Source organism: Neopelma chrysocephalum, unplaced genomic scaffold, assembly GCF_003984885.1.
Source record: "Neopelma chrysocephalum unplaced genomic scaffold, ASM398488v2 Primary Assembly neopelma1_103b, whole genome shotgun sequence".
Taxonomy (NCBI): domain Eukaryota; kingdom Metazoa; phylum Chordata; class Aves; order Passeriformes; family Pipridae; genus Neopelma; species Neopelma chrysocephalum.
In genome coordinates, this window is record NW_020897767.1 from 331,534 (window position 1) to 344,682 (window position 13,149).

Consider the following 13,149-nt stretch of genomic DNA (forward strand, 5'->3'; position numbering starts at 1 on the left):
TGAGGATGGTGCCCAGCTCCAGCTGTGGGTGAGGATGGTGCCCAGCTGTGGGTGAGGATGGTGCCCAGCTCCACTGTGCTCCCAGTGGGAGCTGTGCTGGGCTGCAGGCCAGCTGTGGGTGAGGCCGGGAGTGCCGGGGCAGAGGCGGCACACGCGGGGGAGAGGAGGGAGAGCTTTGGTGGTGAGCCTGGAGTGCGTAACTGCAGTGGGATGGCTGGTTAGAAAATAACCAGTAGTCATGACTTCTGTTAATTAACTACTAAGAGTTAAATAAATGTTGTTGGAATAACTAGTCTGTGTTTATTTGGCACGGCTTTCTCCAGCCAAGGCTGGTGCTAGTTGGTACATGCTCCACTGCTGAGCCTGTCTGCAGCGTGGTTTTATGTTTTCCTTCTGTATTGATTTTCATGATTCATTGACCATGATCTAAGCAAAAAGCACACTTAAATGACACTGGAGACAGCTGTCTGTTAAAGTGGGACCTTTATGTAGCCTGAAATGGCGCCAGGTTTTTTTTCCATTACTTTATCAAGTAACACACACCAGTAATATTCTTTGTTTAATTTCCTTTTCTAGGTCACTGATATGTCACCTCTCTTTTGTGTAAGAAGTGATGGTAAATTCTCACTTTCCTATCGGTTTTGCTGGTGTTATTTTTCTGATAATCCTTTTTGAGGTTATTTTGAAGTGTATTTATAAGGAAGGGGCCTTACATTGTGTTTGGGAGTCTGTACGAAGGACTCGGTTTTTCTCCCAGCGGAGCTGTTTTGGAAGGCACATGTGGGAAGTTTGGATAAAAGCAGAAACATGTAAAGCTTGGGAAGCTGATGTGTAGCTTTTTCCAGTTTTAATCTGTCTCTCTTTGTATAGCAAGCTGAAGTTCCAGATGTTGTTTTGGCTTGGAGATAGTGAATGGGGGAAAAATAAGCATTCTTAATGTTGACAGAGTCAGCCTGTCTGGGTCTGAGCTGACAGGAAGAGGGAGAGATAAAACCTTCATTAATGGTGTAGTGCTGCTGCAGAGCCAATGGAGCAGGGCCATGTCCCTGGAGCAGCAGCTCTGGACTGGCAGTGCCTGGTGCCAGCTGTGGGAGCTGCAGCTGCTGGAGCATGGATGGGACACTGAGCACTGACTGCCTGGGGAGCAGGGGGGCTGCTGGGCTGTGCAAACCCCCAGGTTTGAGTTAAATGTTCATTCTCCCCCCAACACACCTCTTGGAGTCCTGCTTGCCCTTGGTAGCTGACTCTGGGAGCTGCAGAGCTCTGGGGAAGGGCTGTTGGTCCAACATGCTTTTGGGGTCAGATGGCTCTGTGGCTCTAACCCACATTGGGGTTCTGTCCTGGAGCACTAGTGGGGTGTTTGAAGCTCATCCCCCCGGTGAGCTCTGTTTGTTGAGAGCTGCAGAGCAGTTTGGGCATGTTGTGTGCTGGATTTCTTCTGGAGGAGGCTGAGCTGCAAGCTCTGTTCCTGGTGTGTCCCAAATGTGCTCCATCCTGAAACAGGGGTGTTGAGTTCTCAGCCTCTTCTGGGCAGCTTGGAGCCATATGTGGTAGCACTTCCACTGAAGGGACCAGGCTCAATCCTTTCTGAAGTAAGAGGGTTGAAACAATTGTTAGGATACAGTGGTGTCCAGGAATGGAACTTCCTGGGCTAGTCCATAGGTTGTATGTATAATAGTCTATCCGTTTTCCATGCTATATTAAATACATAAATATGCCATGACCTGTGTCTCTTTCAGGACCTGTTCCTCCTGTCAGGCTTATTTCTAAAATGTATGAGCAGTTTATTTTTAAATAATTGCTGCAGTTCTGCTGATTTCCTCCTTAATCTTTTCTTTTCTCCTTTCTCCATTGTTGGGTCTAGGCAGTAGCAGTTTCTGGTCAGTGGCCTGTCCCCAGGCCTGTGTCCTTCAGGCTTTGTGGCCGTGCTGAGCAGTTGTGGTGAGAATGCTCAGTTCACTTGCCTTGAGACTGGAAAGCTAAAAGTGAGTAGTGCTGACACCCCCTCATCTGAGGGACAGTGGAGCCAAGCTGCTGCAGCCCCTGTGGTGTCTGAAACCTTGTCTGTTCTCTGTTTGGAGTTGTGATAAATGTGTCCCCGTCAGTTTGTGCAGGTTTTTGGAACAAGGGACTGGGTGGGAGGGGAGCCTGGGGTGTGTTGGTGTAGCAGGGTAAGGGATCCTTGGAGTGTGTACAGTGCTGGCCTGATGGACAGGGGTGTGAGCACAGGCCAGGATTGGAATGGTTTAACCCTTTGTGCCTTGTTTTTGCCCCAGAGCTGGGGGTCCCTGCCTGGAGCAGCTGCCTGACCAGCTGTGGTCTGTACACGTTGCCTGACGCCCCAGAAACACCATCCTTAGGAATCCCACTGGACTGGGCTGTGGCAGACGCTTCAGAGTAAAGGGGCTGTGGCCTGTTTGCTGGAGGAAGATGCAGAGAGGGAATCTGGGTGTAGGAGACTGCTGCTGCCTACCTTTGTGCCGTGCACATTCCTGCTCGGCTGCCTGCAGGCAGCACTGGGGTGTCTTGCTCATGTGGTTCATGACTCAAGCCAAGCCCAGATGTTTTCATGCCCAGTCTGGCCTGTATTCTGAGAATAATTTTGGATGCCTCAGTCCATTTTATTGTGGTTTCCTTAGTGTCTGGTCCAGCTGAAGTTAGGATGATTCCTGGCCTGATTGAACGCTCAGAGGCAGACATGGCACTCCTGCTTTCTCTCTGCAGCTGTGTTCCTGCTGACTTCAGAGCGCTCACAATTGGAGCCACGGTGGTGAGAACCTGGCCTTGGGTTTTGGTGCTGCTTTTCTTTGAGTGGAAACCTTTGCAGCATGTAACTCAGAAGAGTCTGTCTTGTGTCCTGGAGAGGGCTGAAAACGTGACAGGTTCCTGTGGAGACAGATCTGGCCTTGCTGAGCAGCCTGGCTTTCCCTTTCCACTGAGCAGTGACAGGGAGCTGCAGACCTGTGTGTGCTGACCACTGCACCTCTCCATCAGCACATCTGGCTGGCAGGCTGATGGCAGTGACTGTGCAGCATATCCAAAATTTATTTTCTTGTGCCTTTGACAGCGCTTTTTGCCCTTTTGTAGGAGCAGTTTGTGTTTGTTATTTTTTATTTGTGGGAAGTGCAGTCACTCCTTTAACTTGTATGTTCTCCTCTCAGAGGAAAATGGCTTCATGCCGAATACTTCCCAAAAAGTGATGTGGTCACCTGCTCTGTGTGAACAGGTGCTGTGTCCTGTTGGAATGGTCCCTTGCTCCATTGCTGCCCAGGAGCAAGGAGAGCTGTTGGCCCAAAGCGTATTTGGGCACTTCCTTTTTTCAGGAGCAGTTGGTGAGGTTGTCTTTGGCTCACTGTCTTCTGTGTGTGACGTGAACAGTCATGGCTGGACCCGCATGTGGAGATGGTGAACCTTGGAAATGGCCAGTGGATGTATGTCATGAGCTCACTTTAATCACAGGAGTGTGGCCCTGTTTCTATCTGATGATGGGTGTGTTGCTCTTGGGCAGTTTGTGTGGAGCAAAGAGAACTTTAGCTGGTCTCGTGCTTCACTCTCAGCTCAGTGTGTGCGAGGTCAGCCACGGGAATTTAGTGTTAAATAGGGATGAGATTGGCTGCTTCTGGCATCTGTGGCAGCAATTAAATCAAAAGTCTGGCTGAATCTATGGAATGGTTTTCTGGAGATCTGCAAGTGCAGTCAGGTTTGGCAAGGCCATGTGAGATTTGTGAGTTTGAAAGCATGCAGCTAAATAGGTGGAAAGGGAGCACTTGAAACAACTCTGGAAAGAAGTGTCAGAATTGTGTGTAATTGGGTTAAATTTGGCATTGGTAGAGGTGCCAAGGTGCCTGATGATTTGACTGAGTGGTGCAGGGCAGTGATGGGCACTGGTTGGGACCCTGACAGGGGAGCTCCAGTACCGGGGGACACAGGGTGATGTGACCCCTTTGCCTGAGGGGTTTAGACACTGCTAAAACAGCAACTAAGAAATGCCAGGACAGAGTGATTTGGAAAGATCTGGAGCTGTTTTAGCATGCAGGCTGGGATGTGGGCTGGATCAGTGTCCCGGGTGAGCAGAACAGAGACCTGTTGTGGAGCCTTAGGAAGCCTCAGGTGAGGAAGGGGGACAACTTGCAGGGTGCCTGGAGGGACCTGGAGCAGAGCAAGGGAGAGGATCGTGGTGGAGGGAGAGATCAGAGCAAAGCTGTGGTGGGAACTGCAGCACTCTGAGGTTAATGTTGCCGGTGTGGGAAGAACAGAAATACCCTCAGAGGGTTCTAGGTTGGAGAAAGGCCTCAGCTGGCCTTCCTCTTAGTGCTGACTGCCCATCTGCTGTTTCTGGAATCCTGAGGCTTGTACAGAGCCTGCAGACAGCCTGCTCTGGAGTGTCCTGTTTCCTGGTGCCAGTGGAGGACGGGAGGCTGTGGACCACCGTGGCTGTAACAGAACCTGGGTTTGTTTGTCCCTTGGATTTAAGAGCAGAATAATGTGGCTCTGGCCTGTCCAAACAGGCAAGACCAAACTTTAGAACAATACTGCTGAAATTCTGTGATGGTCTAACATAATCTCTGAAGAATTTGACTTTCTCGTGTGGCAGGGTGTTTCCTCTTCCTTGGGATTGCTACTTGTATTCAGCTTTTTGGACTCCACAGTAGTAGTTAATGAAAGATTCTGCTGTGAGGAAAGGCTGTTGGGTGACTCGTGACTGTGGAGGGTCAGGAACTGCTGTTCTCAGTCCGATTGTTCTAAAAATATTGGTTAATTTTCTTTGGCTGAGGGTGGGAGCAGTTAAGCTGTCAGTGGCATGCAGAACGAACACCTGACTTTTCTGTGTCCCTTAACCTTTCCAACTTTGTAGCAGCCCATCACTCCTGAAGAATGCTGCTCTAATCCCTGAGCAGTGAGTGGAAGTGTGAAGCCAGGCTCTCCTGAGCCCTGTCTCTCCTCGGTGCCCTGCCGTGGTGTGGTGTTCTCTGCACCTCTAGTGCTCCTGTCCTGCTCAGGTTTGCAGATTTTTATGTATATATATATATATAAAGACAGAAATCTACATGTATATTTATAGTATTTACAGCCTTGTAGCTGTGTTTGCTGTTGTTCTGCTGTTGTTGTATTCTGCAATGAAACAGATTTTAAAAAATGTTTTGGCTAATTTTTATCAGAATACCCCAAGCTGCATTCAGGGTAGGGTGCTTGGGCTAAGGGGCATAACTAGAGTATTCTGGTGGTGATGACCCTGTGAAAATGACTGTGGAGGTTCAGATTTACCCAGGCAGGCAAAACCCAGCTGGGATTATTGATGTGCAAATGAGAGTCCTCAGTGAGGTGAAATACTGACACAGATGAGGGGTCACCTGGGCGGTCCTGTGGCTGAGGGGGCTCCAGCAGCTCCTCCACCTCACTCACAGAGCTCTGGGTGATCCCCCTGATAGCGTCAGGAACTGTGAATAAAAAGCATTTGCAGCTCTCTGGGTCCCTACAGGTGTGAAAATACAGTGAGACTGTAGGGAGACTCTTTAATGAATGCATTTGTAGGAACTAGATGATAGTTATCTTGCAGCAGGGCTTGCCACAGTGAGAGATGGTCTCTAAAGCTGTGCACATCATCAGACCTTGACTTCTCTGAAACCCAGGGTGCAGAAAAGAGGGGAAAACCAGGGGAAAAAAAGAGCTTCTTTGAGGAAAAACTAAGACTTTTGGTGGTGATACTGAAGATAAAGATTTGTTTTTGAAATGTTTGGTTTGTGTTGGCTGAAGTATTCCACAGAAACTTCAAACAGGCAAGTTTATTTGAAAGTGTTGCTCTTAGGTTAGCAGTCAGTGGTCTCGTGTAGGCCGTGACTTCAGCTGTCTTGGGTTTTCCCTGAGATCACAGTGCAGTTCTCCAGGGGAGTGTCATTGCTCTGGGGAGCAGGGGGTGATGCAGCCCCTGCTGTCTGTCCTGCCGGTCCCCCTGGGGGGCTGACGGGGCATTTTCACTGTGGGTGGTGGTGCTGGGGGACAGGGCCCTGCTCAGGGTGATGGCAGCGAGCTGGGGCTGTGCCTGGGGGGGCAGTCGGGCACTGCTGTGCCTTCCACTGGTGCAGAGGGGCTGTGGAACCACATCCCAGTAACACGGACTGGTGCTGTGCCAGAGTGTGCCCTTGCTGCCCACATGGGAGTGGGGCTCAGTGCTCCTGCCCATACTCCTTGTTTTTCCCCCCTGTCAGGACAGACCAGGATGCAATAGGAGCAGTGTGTGATTGGAATCCCAAAACCCCTGCAAGCTGTGAGTGTGTGTTCCTCCCTGAGCTTCCTCCTCACACACTGCGCAGATAACATCTGTAATAAACACTGTAATGCTGGCTGGAGGAAAGCAGGCCAAGCTGGGAGAGGTAGGCTCTGAGTAAGTTCAAAGGAAGGTGCTGGTGGTGGGTGCATTTTGAGGTGGTGTAGTTACTTTAATTTTTTTACCTGAAGTATTCAGGAGCAGCTTTTACAGGCAATTCCTGATAATCTGTCAGTTGAAAATATTTGTGTTTGGGTCTTATTCACAGCTGCTGGTTAAATCCAGGTGTCCTGTTTTGATGACATTTGTATCTTCTCTGGCAGTTTTGTGCTGAGATCTGGCAGGGCACTGAATTTGGAGAGCGAACCCTTCCAGGGGGAAACGTGCCGTGTCTGGCAGCTGGATGTGCAGGGGTGCTCCACTTGCCTCCTGGGCCCAAGGCCCCAGCACAGATGAAGTCCCCAGATGTTGATGGGGATTGTCCCTGCTCTGTGGGCAGTTGGAATGGCCTTGGCAGAGTGGTGCCCAACATTGGCTGCAGCTCTGAGTTGTGTCTAAGAGTGAAAGCATCCGAGGAGCTTGGAAGCCGTGCACTGGAGCCCTTTTCCTGGCAGCTCTGGAATGTGGTGTTCCCCCTCTGGTGGGAGCTGTCTGTGTGCCATGTCAGAATACCTGGGCAGCAAGGAAACCTGTGTAGCACACTAAAGTGTGAAATATGTGTGAAGCCACAATGATTCCTGTGTATCTCAGCGTCTGGAGCAGGTTCCTGCGCGTGCCTCGGGCACGTTGTGTGAGGTGAAACCTGCAGTGTGAGGTGAAACCTGCACGCCTGAGTGTCCCCAGGATAGCTCACGGACCTGCCAACCCCAGCCTGTCGTTTGCTGTACACACCAAACCGTGTGTGCTGGCTCTCTGCACGTGTGGAATTGCACACCTCATTCCCAGGTGCTCCCAGCGCTGACGTGGTCGCTGAGCCGTGGACAGTGACTGGGTGAGAGAGGGGCTTTGAGGGATGTTGCTGTGTGCAGACTCTGCAGGGGAAAGCTGGTCCACGGGGCAGTGCTAATCCTTGATGGCTGCCTCCTGCTGCATTTATTTACCCACAGGGCAACAAATGATGTGGAAAGATACACATGTGGCTTCAAAGGCACCAGGAAGTTGCAGTATGTATTGGGGTTTTCAGATCAATATGAGAGTGTCTGTGCTTGCTCCATCCTTGCTCTGCCAGGGGTTGCCTCAGACACTGGTACTGATGCAATACCTGCACACAGCCCCAGCTTCTGCACCAGCGCAAGGGCCTTCTGTCTCCTGTGTCCTGCAGCCACAGAGGAGTTCTGCTGCCCACGTGGAATCACTGGATGGTTTGAGTTGGAAAAGACCATCAAGTCCAACCATTCCCCCAGCACTGCCAAGGCCACTAACCCATGTCCCCAAGTACTACATCCACATGACTTTCAAATCCTTCCAGGGATGGGGACTCCAGGCCCTGGGCAGCCTGTGCCAAGGCTGGACAACACCTTCTGTGAAGAAATTTTCCCAATATCCAACCTGGAATAACTTGAGGCTATTTCTTCTTGTCCTGTCCCTCGTTCCCTGGGAGCACAGCCTGACTTCGCCCCGGCTCCCCTCTCCCATCAGGGAGTTGCAGAGCCAGAAGGTCCCCCCTGAGCCTCCTTTTCTCCAGGCTGAGCCCCCCCAGCTCCCTCAGCCCCTCCTGCTGCTCCAGCCCCTTCCCAGCTCCGTTCCCTTCCCTGCACACGCTCCAGCCCCTCCATGTCCTTCTTGCCCCAGGGATGGGCACTGCCCTGGGCCTGTGGCCAGTACTGACCAGGTGCCACTGGCCTCTTGCCCACCTGGGCACACCTGGCTCATGTTCAGCTGCTGTCAACCAGCACCCCCAGAGCTTCTCCCACTGGCAGCTTTCCAGCCCCTCTGCCCCAGCCTGGAGCGATGCCTGGGGTAGTTGTGACCCAAGTGTGGGACTTGACACTTGTGGTTGAATGGACCATTGGCCTCAGCCCACGTACAAGGTCAGGAGTGCCCCTGCTCCCCAGCTGCCCTGCAAGGGGAAGCTGGCAGTGCTTTTGGTCTCTTTTTGTGCGTCCTGGGCCTTCAGCTGCTCTGCTGGTTCTCCAGGGGTTGCATGAGAGCCTCTGCCCTTCCCTCTGTTAAAGGAGAGGCTGTGTGTGATCTGGCCTTCCCCACCCTGCTCAGGAAGGGGCTGGTGCTGCTTCTGACTCATTCCTTTGCCTAGGGAAGACTTTTTTCTCTCATGGATAAGCGGTTGTGTTGTCCTTCTGTGTTGCTGTGTGTCTGTCCCCCCACCCTGCCACTGCGAGTGTCACTCGTGTGTTGTCCCGTGCCAGGCCATTCCTGCAGTTGGTGTGTCAGCTGTGGGCTGGCAGCACGAGCAGTACATGGATCCATGCTTGCATGTGCCAGGAGGGAGAAAGAACAGGGGGTTATTTTTAAAAGTGACACTCATGCTCTGCTGCCTCTTCCTTGTCTTTTAAGAACCAAGGGATTGGCTCTTCCAGGAGCATGTCAGAGCTACTGACCTCATCAGGAGAAACTTCCAGGACACTTTACATTGTGTAGTTTGGTTGTTTTATTCTTGCTCAGCAGTGGTATGATTTTGCTTTGTACATGAGGAGTGCAGGAGAACCAGTATCCCAAGCTTGACTCTCTCTGTGTTTGTGGTCACTTTAATCCAGGGCACTCGGCCTTTCTGGGTGGCACTTTGGCACATTTTTGGAGCTGCAGTACATGGACGTGTGCCTGGTGCGCTTGCAGGTGGCTGCCAAATGGGGTTGGTGGCTGGCTTCCATCTTCTGCATTCTGGCAACCAAGTTCAGACCTTAAGAAAGGGCTGCCCAAGGTTGCAGCTCTCCGAGGCAAGGAATGCCTTTGTGGGGCTGCTTGGGGGCTGGCAGCTCCTTTGTCTGAGCTTCAGTCAAAGAGCAAGCTGTGAATTATTGCTTTTAAATGCACATTTCTCCTTCTAAAGACACAGCTGTTGGTGAATTCAGCTCGTGTGTGGCTGTTGTGGATGGCAGAACTGCTATCCAGTGTTATGGATGTTTTCTTTTGATAGGAATCTGGTGAGGTACATGCAAAATATGTGCAGCCCTTGGGCTCTTGGCGGGTGGCCACGGGGACTGTCAGCGATATCTGGGTGCTTCTGATCTCATCTGGGAAGTCTGAGCTGCTCTCATGGTTGGTGTTCCCATGTCTGTGTCCTATGGAGATGACACACAGCCTCGAGTGTCTGCACTAATTGGGTCGCTCCGTCTGGCGCGGTCTGTGCCCGGTGTCGGGGTCTGTGCTCCGAGTCAGGGTCGTGGCACTGGGGACTAAAGGCCATTTCCCAACAGCCTGTGCCGGGGTCCCTGTGGTGTTCTGGGTCCTCTGAACTCCTGGTTCTTCTCTGCCCTGTGGTTCTTGCAGCCATCCCGACTGTCCCGCTTACGGTCTCTTTCACCTGCATTACTTTGGGTTGCACAGGAATGGTTTGGCAGGAGACAAACAGTTTTCTGAGGAAGAAAAGAGAGTGATATTGGCTGTGGAAGTGGAAGAGGCCTTGGGTTTTGGGATGGGTTCTCAGTGTTGGGACTGTATGAATAGGAACCATAAGAATTCTCTAGATTCTGGTACATGAAGCAGTTGTGTGACTGTGTCACATTGGGTGTCCTCCCAGGCGTTACATCTGCCTTAGGACTGGTGTAATGTTCTCTTGGGCTTCCCAAGGTTAAATGATTCCTCCTTTGGAATTCAGAGGAGCAGATGCTGGCCTGCCCAGGAGCCAGGATCTCTTCCTTGTCCTGCAGGTGGCTGAAGCTCAGGCACTGTGTCCTGCCTCCAGCTCTGCCATATAGCATCCAGTATTGGTGTGTATGGAGCATGGCATGGGGTGCTGGGATCCCTGAGGCACAGAGCACCTGGATGCCTGAGATCCCGGCATCCCTGTGGATGGAGCATGGCAGGGAGTGCTGGGATCCCTGCCTCTGTTGGTGTGGAGTGTGGCACAGAGCACCTGGATGCCTGGGATCCCGGCATCCCTGTGCATGGAGCGTGTCAGGGAGTGCTGGGATCCCTGCCTCTGTTGGTATGGAGTGTGGCACAGAGCACCTGGATGCCTGGGATCCCGGCATCCCTGTGCATGGAGCGTGTCAGGGAGTGCTGGGATCCTTGCATCGTTGTGTGTCAGGGAGCCCTGGGATCCCTGGATCCCTATTTGGAGCTCTGGGATCCCTGCCCGGGTTCCCAATGCCCTCTAGTGGCTGCTGCCGCTGTTCTGTAGGGTACGGCGAAGATCCACGCGTTTGGAAAGGAAAATAAATTCTGCACGTTTTTGCTTTAGTCCCTCTTTATTTGTCTGGATTAAATCCCAAGCCTTCCCTTGGGAAAAAGTTCTCGTAAATTCAAACACCAGACAGTAACTGGATATCTCGTGGATCTCTAGATCCATGGCAGCTTGCTATGGGGATTTATTAAAGAATGGTTTGTTCCTTACATTAAAACGTGTGTTTCTTTCTCTCTGAACAAGCAGCAGCTGGAAGGGACGTGCTGGCTGGTGTCACTGCAACCAGACTGTGGTGCTTATGTATGTGCATTCATTGATTTGAAGAAGTAATTCTTTTTAAGCAATGGGAACAGGAGTTTTGAACTCATGCTCTCACATAATTTTTGAAGAAAAATCAGCATTTTGCAAAGGTCAGAGGCTCCTTCCCAGCTCCTTCCCTCCTGCAGTGCCAGCCCAGCAGCCCCAGTCGGGGTGTGAGCTGCCTGCCAAGAGCCCCAGAGCCGAGCTGGGCTGCAGGGGCAGGGCCAGGGGTTGGGTTGGTGCTGAGGACACGCAGGGGGTGTGTGTTACAGGCTGCTCTAAGTCTGCACAGCACTTCTCAGCAACAGCAGACAAGATATTCTGTGAGGCTTTGGGGAAAATGAATGGCTACAGGAACTAAGTTTCATAGAAGCAGGGTTTAAACTGGAATACTTGGCTTTTTTCTTTGGGAGGACAGTGCATGCTGTGAAATGCATAGAAACTGTTAGAAGTCTGGTTTGGTTTGTTTGCCTCTTTGGGGGGTGCAGGTTGGATTTCTCTCCTCCTCCTCCCTCTGAGAAACACAGGGCTGGGGCTTGTGTGTACAAATATCCTTGTGTATATTTATTTATTTATCTTTTTTTCTGGAAGTCAAACTGCTTGAAGAGACAGCAGATAGGTACATGGAACTGGCAGAGTGTTCCCGGTGTCCAGACTGAGGGGCTGAGCACTGCCTTGATACCTGGGGTCAGAAATGTGTGGTCATTTTAACTGATGACGAAGCCATTACTGAAATGTTTCTCATAATCGGCAAAACAAATCCATGTCAGGAAATAAATGCAGAAGTAATGGCTTGGCTTTCATCACCAAGCACTTAAGCAGCCTGCTAATGATTTGAAAAGGCACAGCAGAAGAGATCCGAAAGGAAAACGGCAATATCAGATTTATTTTCAATTTTCATCTGCTTCGCTGGAGTTAGATCTGAGAAATGAAGACAAATACCTGCACATAAGGAGCATGGGAATGCCTCAGTGCCTCCCTCAAGGAGAGGGACTTTGGTTTGCACAGACTGCTTGCTGCTGCTTTTCACTGGAATTTTGTGGCGTGTGGTTAGGCCAGAGTCTCTGCAGGAGCTGAGCAGCAGAGGACAGATGAGCCCTTCCCAGTCCCCAGCCCTGTCTGCTGGTTAAATCCATGAGCCTTGACTGCAGTTCATCTCAACTCCTTGGGCATGGTGGTTGTTTAAATGCACAGTTTAAGGAACTGCAGAAGAGTTTCTTTTCAGAAGCCTGTTAAATAATCCTTCTTTCACAGTAGAAAGGGGAGGTGTTATTTTCCTGTAAGGACTAAGTATTGTGGCAAGGATTGGAAATACACAGGCAAATTCACTCCTTTATCTCCTATTTTAGAGGGACTGTGAGCCTGTGCTGTACACTGCAAACAGCCTGAGCTGTTGCACAGGGTGTAGTTACCTGTTTCCAGCAGCAGGGAAATGGAGCTGGGCCATTGAAAGGAAAACCCTTGGAGAAGCAGCTTAAACTGGGAAATTACTCTTCAGGGAGGAGCATCTCCTTTAAATACATCTCACTGTTTTTCTCACCATCCAGCACTGGTTTTTGCTGGTTAACAGAAGCCATTCCAAGTTTTCTGGCAGAGTTCTTTTCTGTTTCCCCTCAAAGCCCAGATATTACAGTTTTACAGACCACCTTTTGTTTTCACAATAACTTAATTTTATAATACCTGGTTCAGAGAACGTATCTTCTATATTACATTCCTGCTGGTACTGGGAGGGCTCGTGTTTCCCTACCAGCAAGCTGCTGTATCTGCAGTGTAGTTGCATGTGATGTTTCTAATTCTAAAAAGAAATGGCAGCAAATGTATGAATTTTATAAATGAAGGAAATTACTTGGGGAAACAAGACACAGTAAAAACGAGATCAGTCAGCTTTGGGTTGTGCTGTGTCTTGTGTAAGATACGGATGAAGGACACTGCTAAACACTGATTTTGGGGTGGTTGCATTTTCAGACAGCAGTGGAAGTGTTCAGAGCTCTCTCCTCTCTTTCTGCAGCTCCGGGGTGGCCGATGGAGTTATGATTCTCCCCGTGCTGATGGTGATGGCGTTCCCGTCCCCGAGCTGGCAAGGTCAGTGTCCTGTGTGCTCGGAGCCAGGGCTGCTGGGGGAGCTGGGGCTGGGCTCTGGCCCTGCTCCTGTGGTGGTTCACAGCCCCTGCCCCACAACCCCTGCTCCTGTGGTGAGCCCACAGCCCCATGGTGGGCCCACAGCCCCTGCCCCACAGCCCCTGCCCCACAGCCCCATGGTGGGCTCACAGCCCCTGCCCCA

General features: G+C 51.1%; 1 protein-coding gene across 3 annotated transcripts in view; it reads left to right on the forward strand.

Annotated features, from left to right (window-relative positions):
* The window catches only part of ACVR1 (activin A receptor type 1), a 65,940-nt gene that overhangs the window by 34,527 nt on the left and 18,264 nt on the right, over window positions 1-13,149 (forward strand). For all 3 annotated transcript variants that reach the window (XM_027695838.1, XM_027695836.1, XM_027695837.1), the window contains exon 2: window positions 12,877-12,950. In XM_027695838.1, the coding sequence (XP_027551639.1) occupies window positions 12,899-12,950 (52 nt within the window). In that variant the 5' untranslated portion in view covers window positions 12,877-12,898. The remainder of the gene's footprint in view (window positions 1-12,876; window positions 12,951-13,149) is intronic.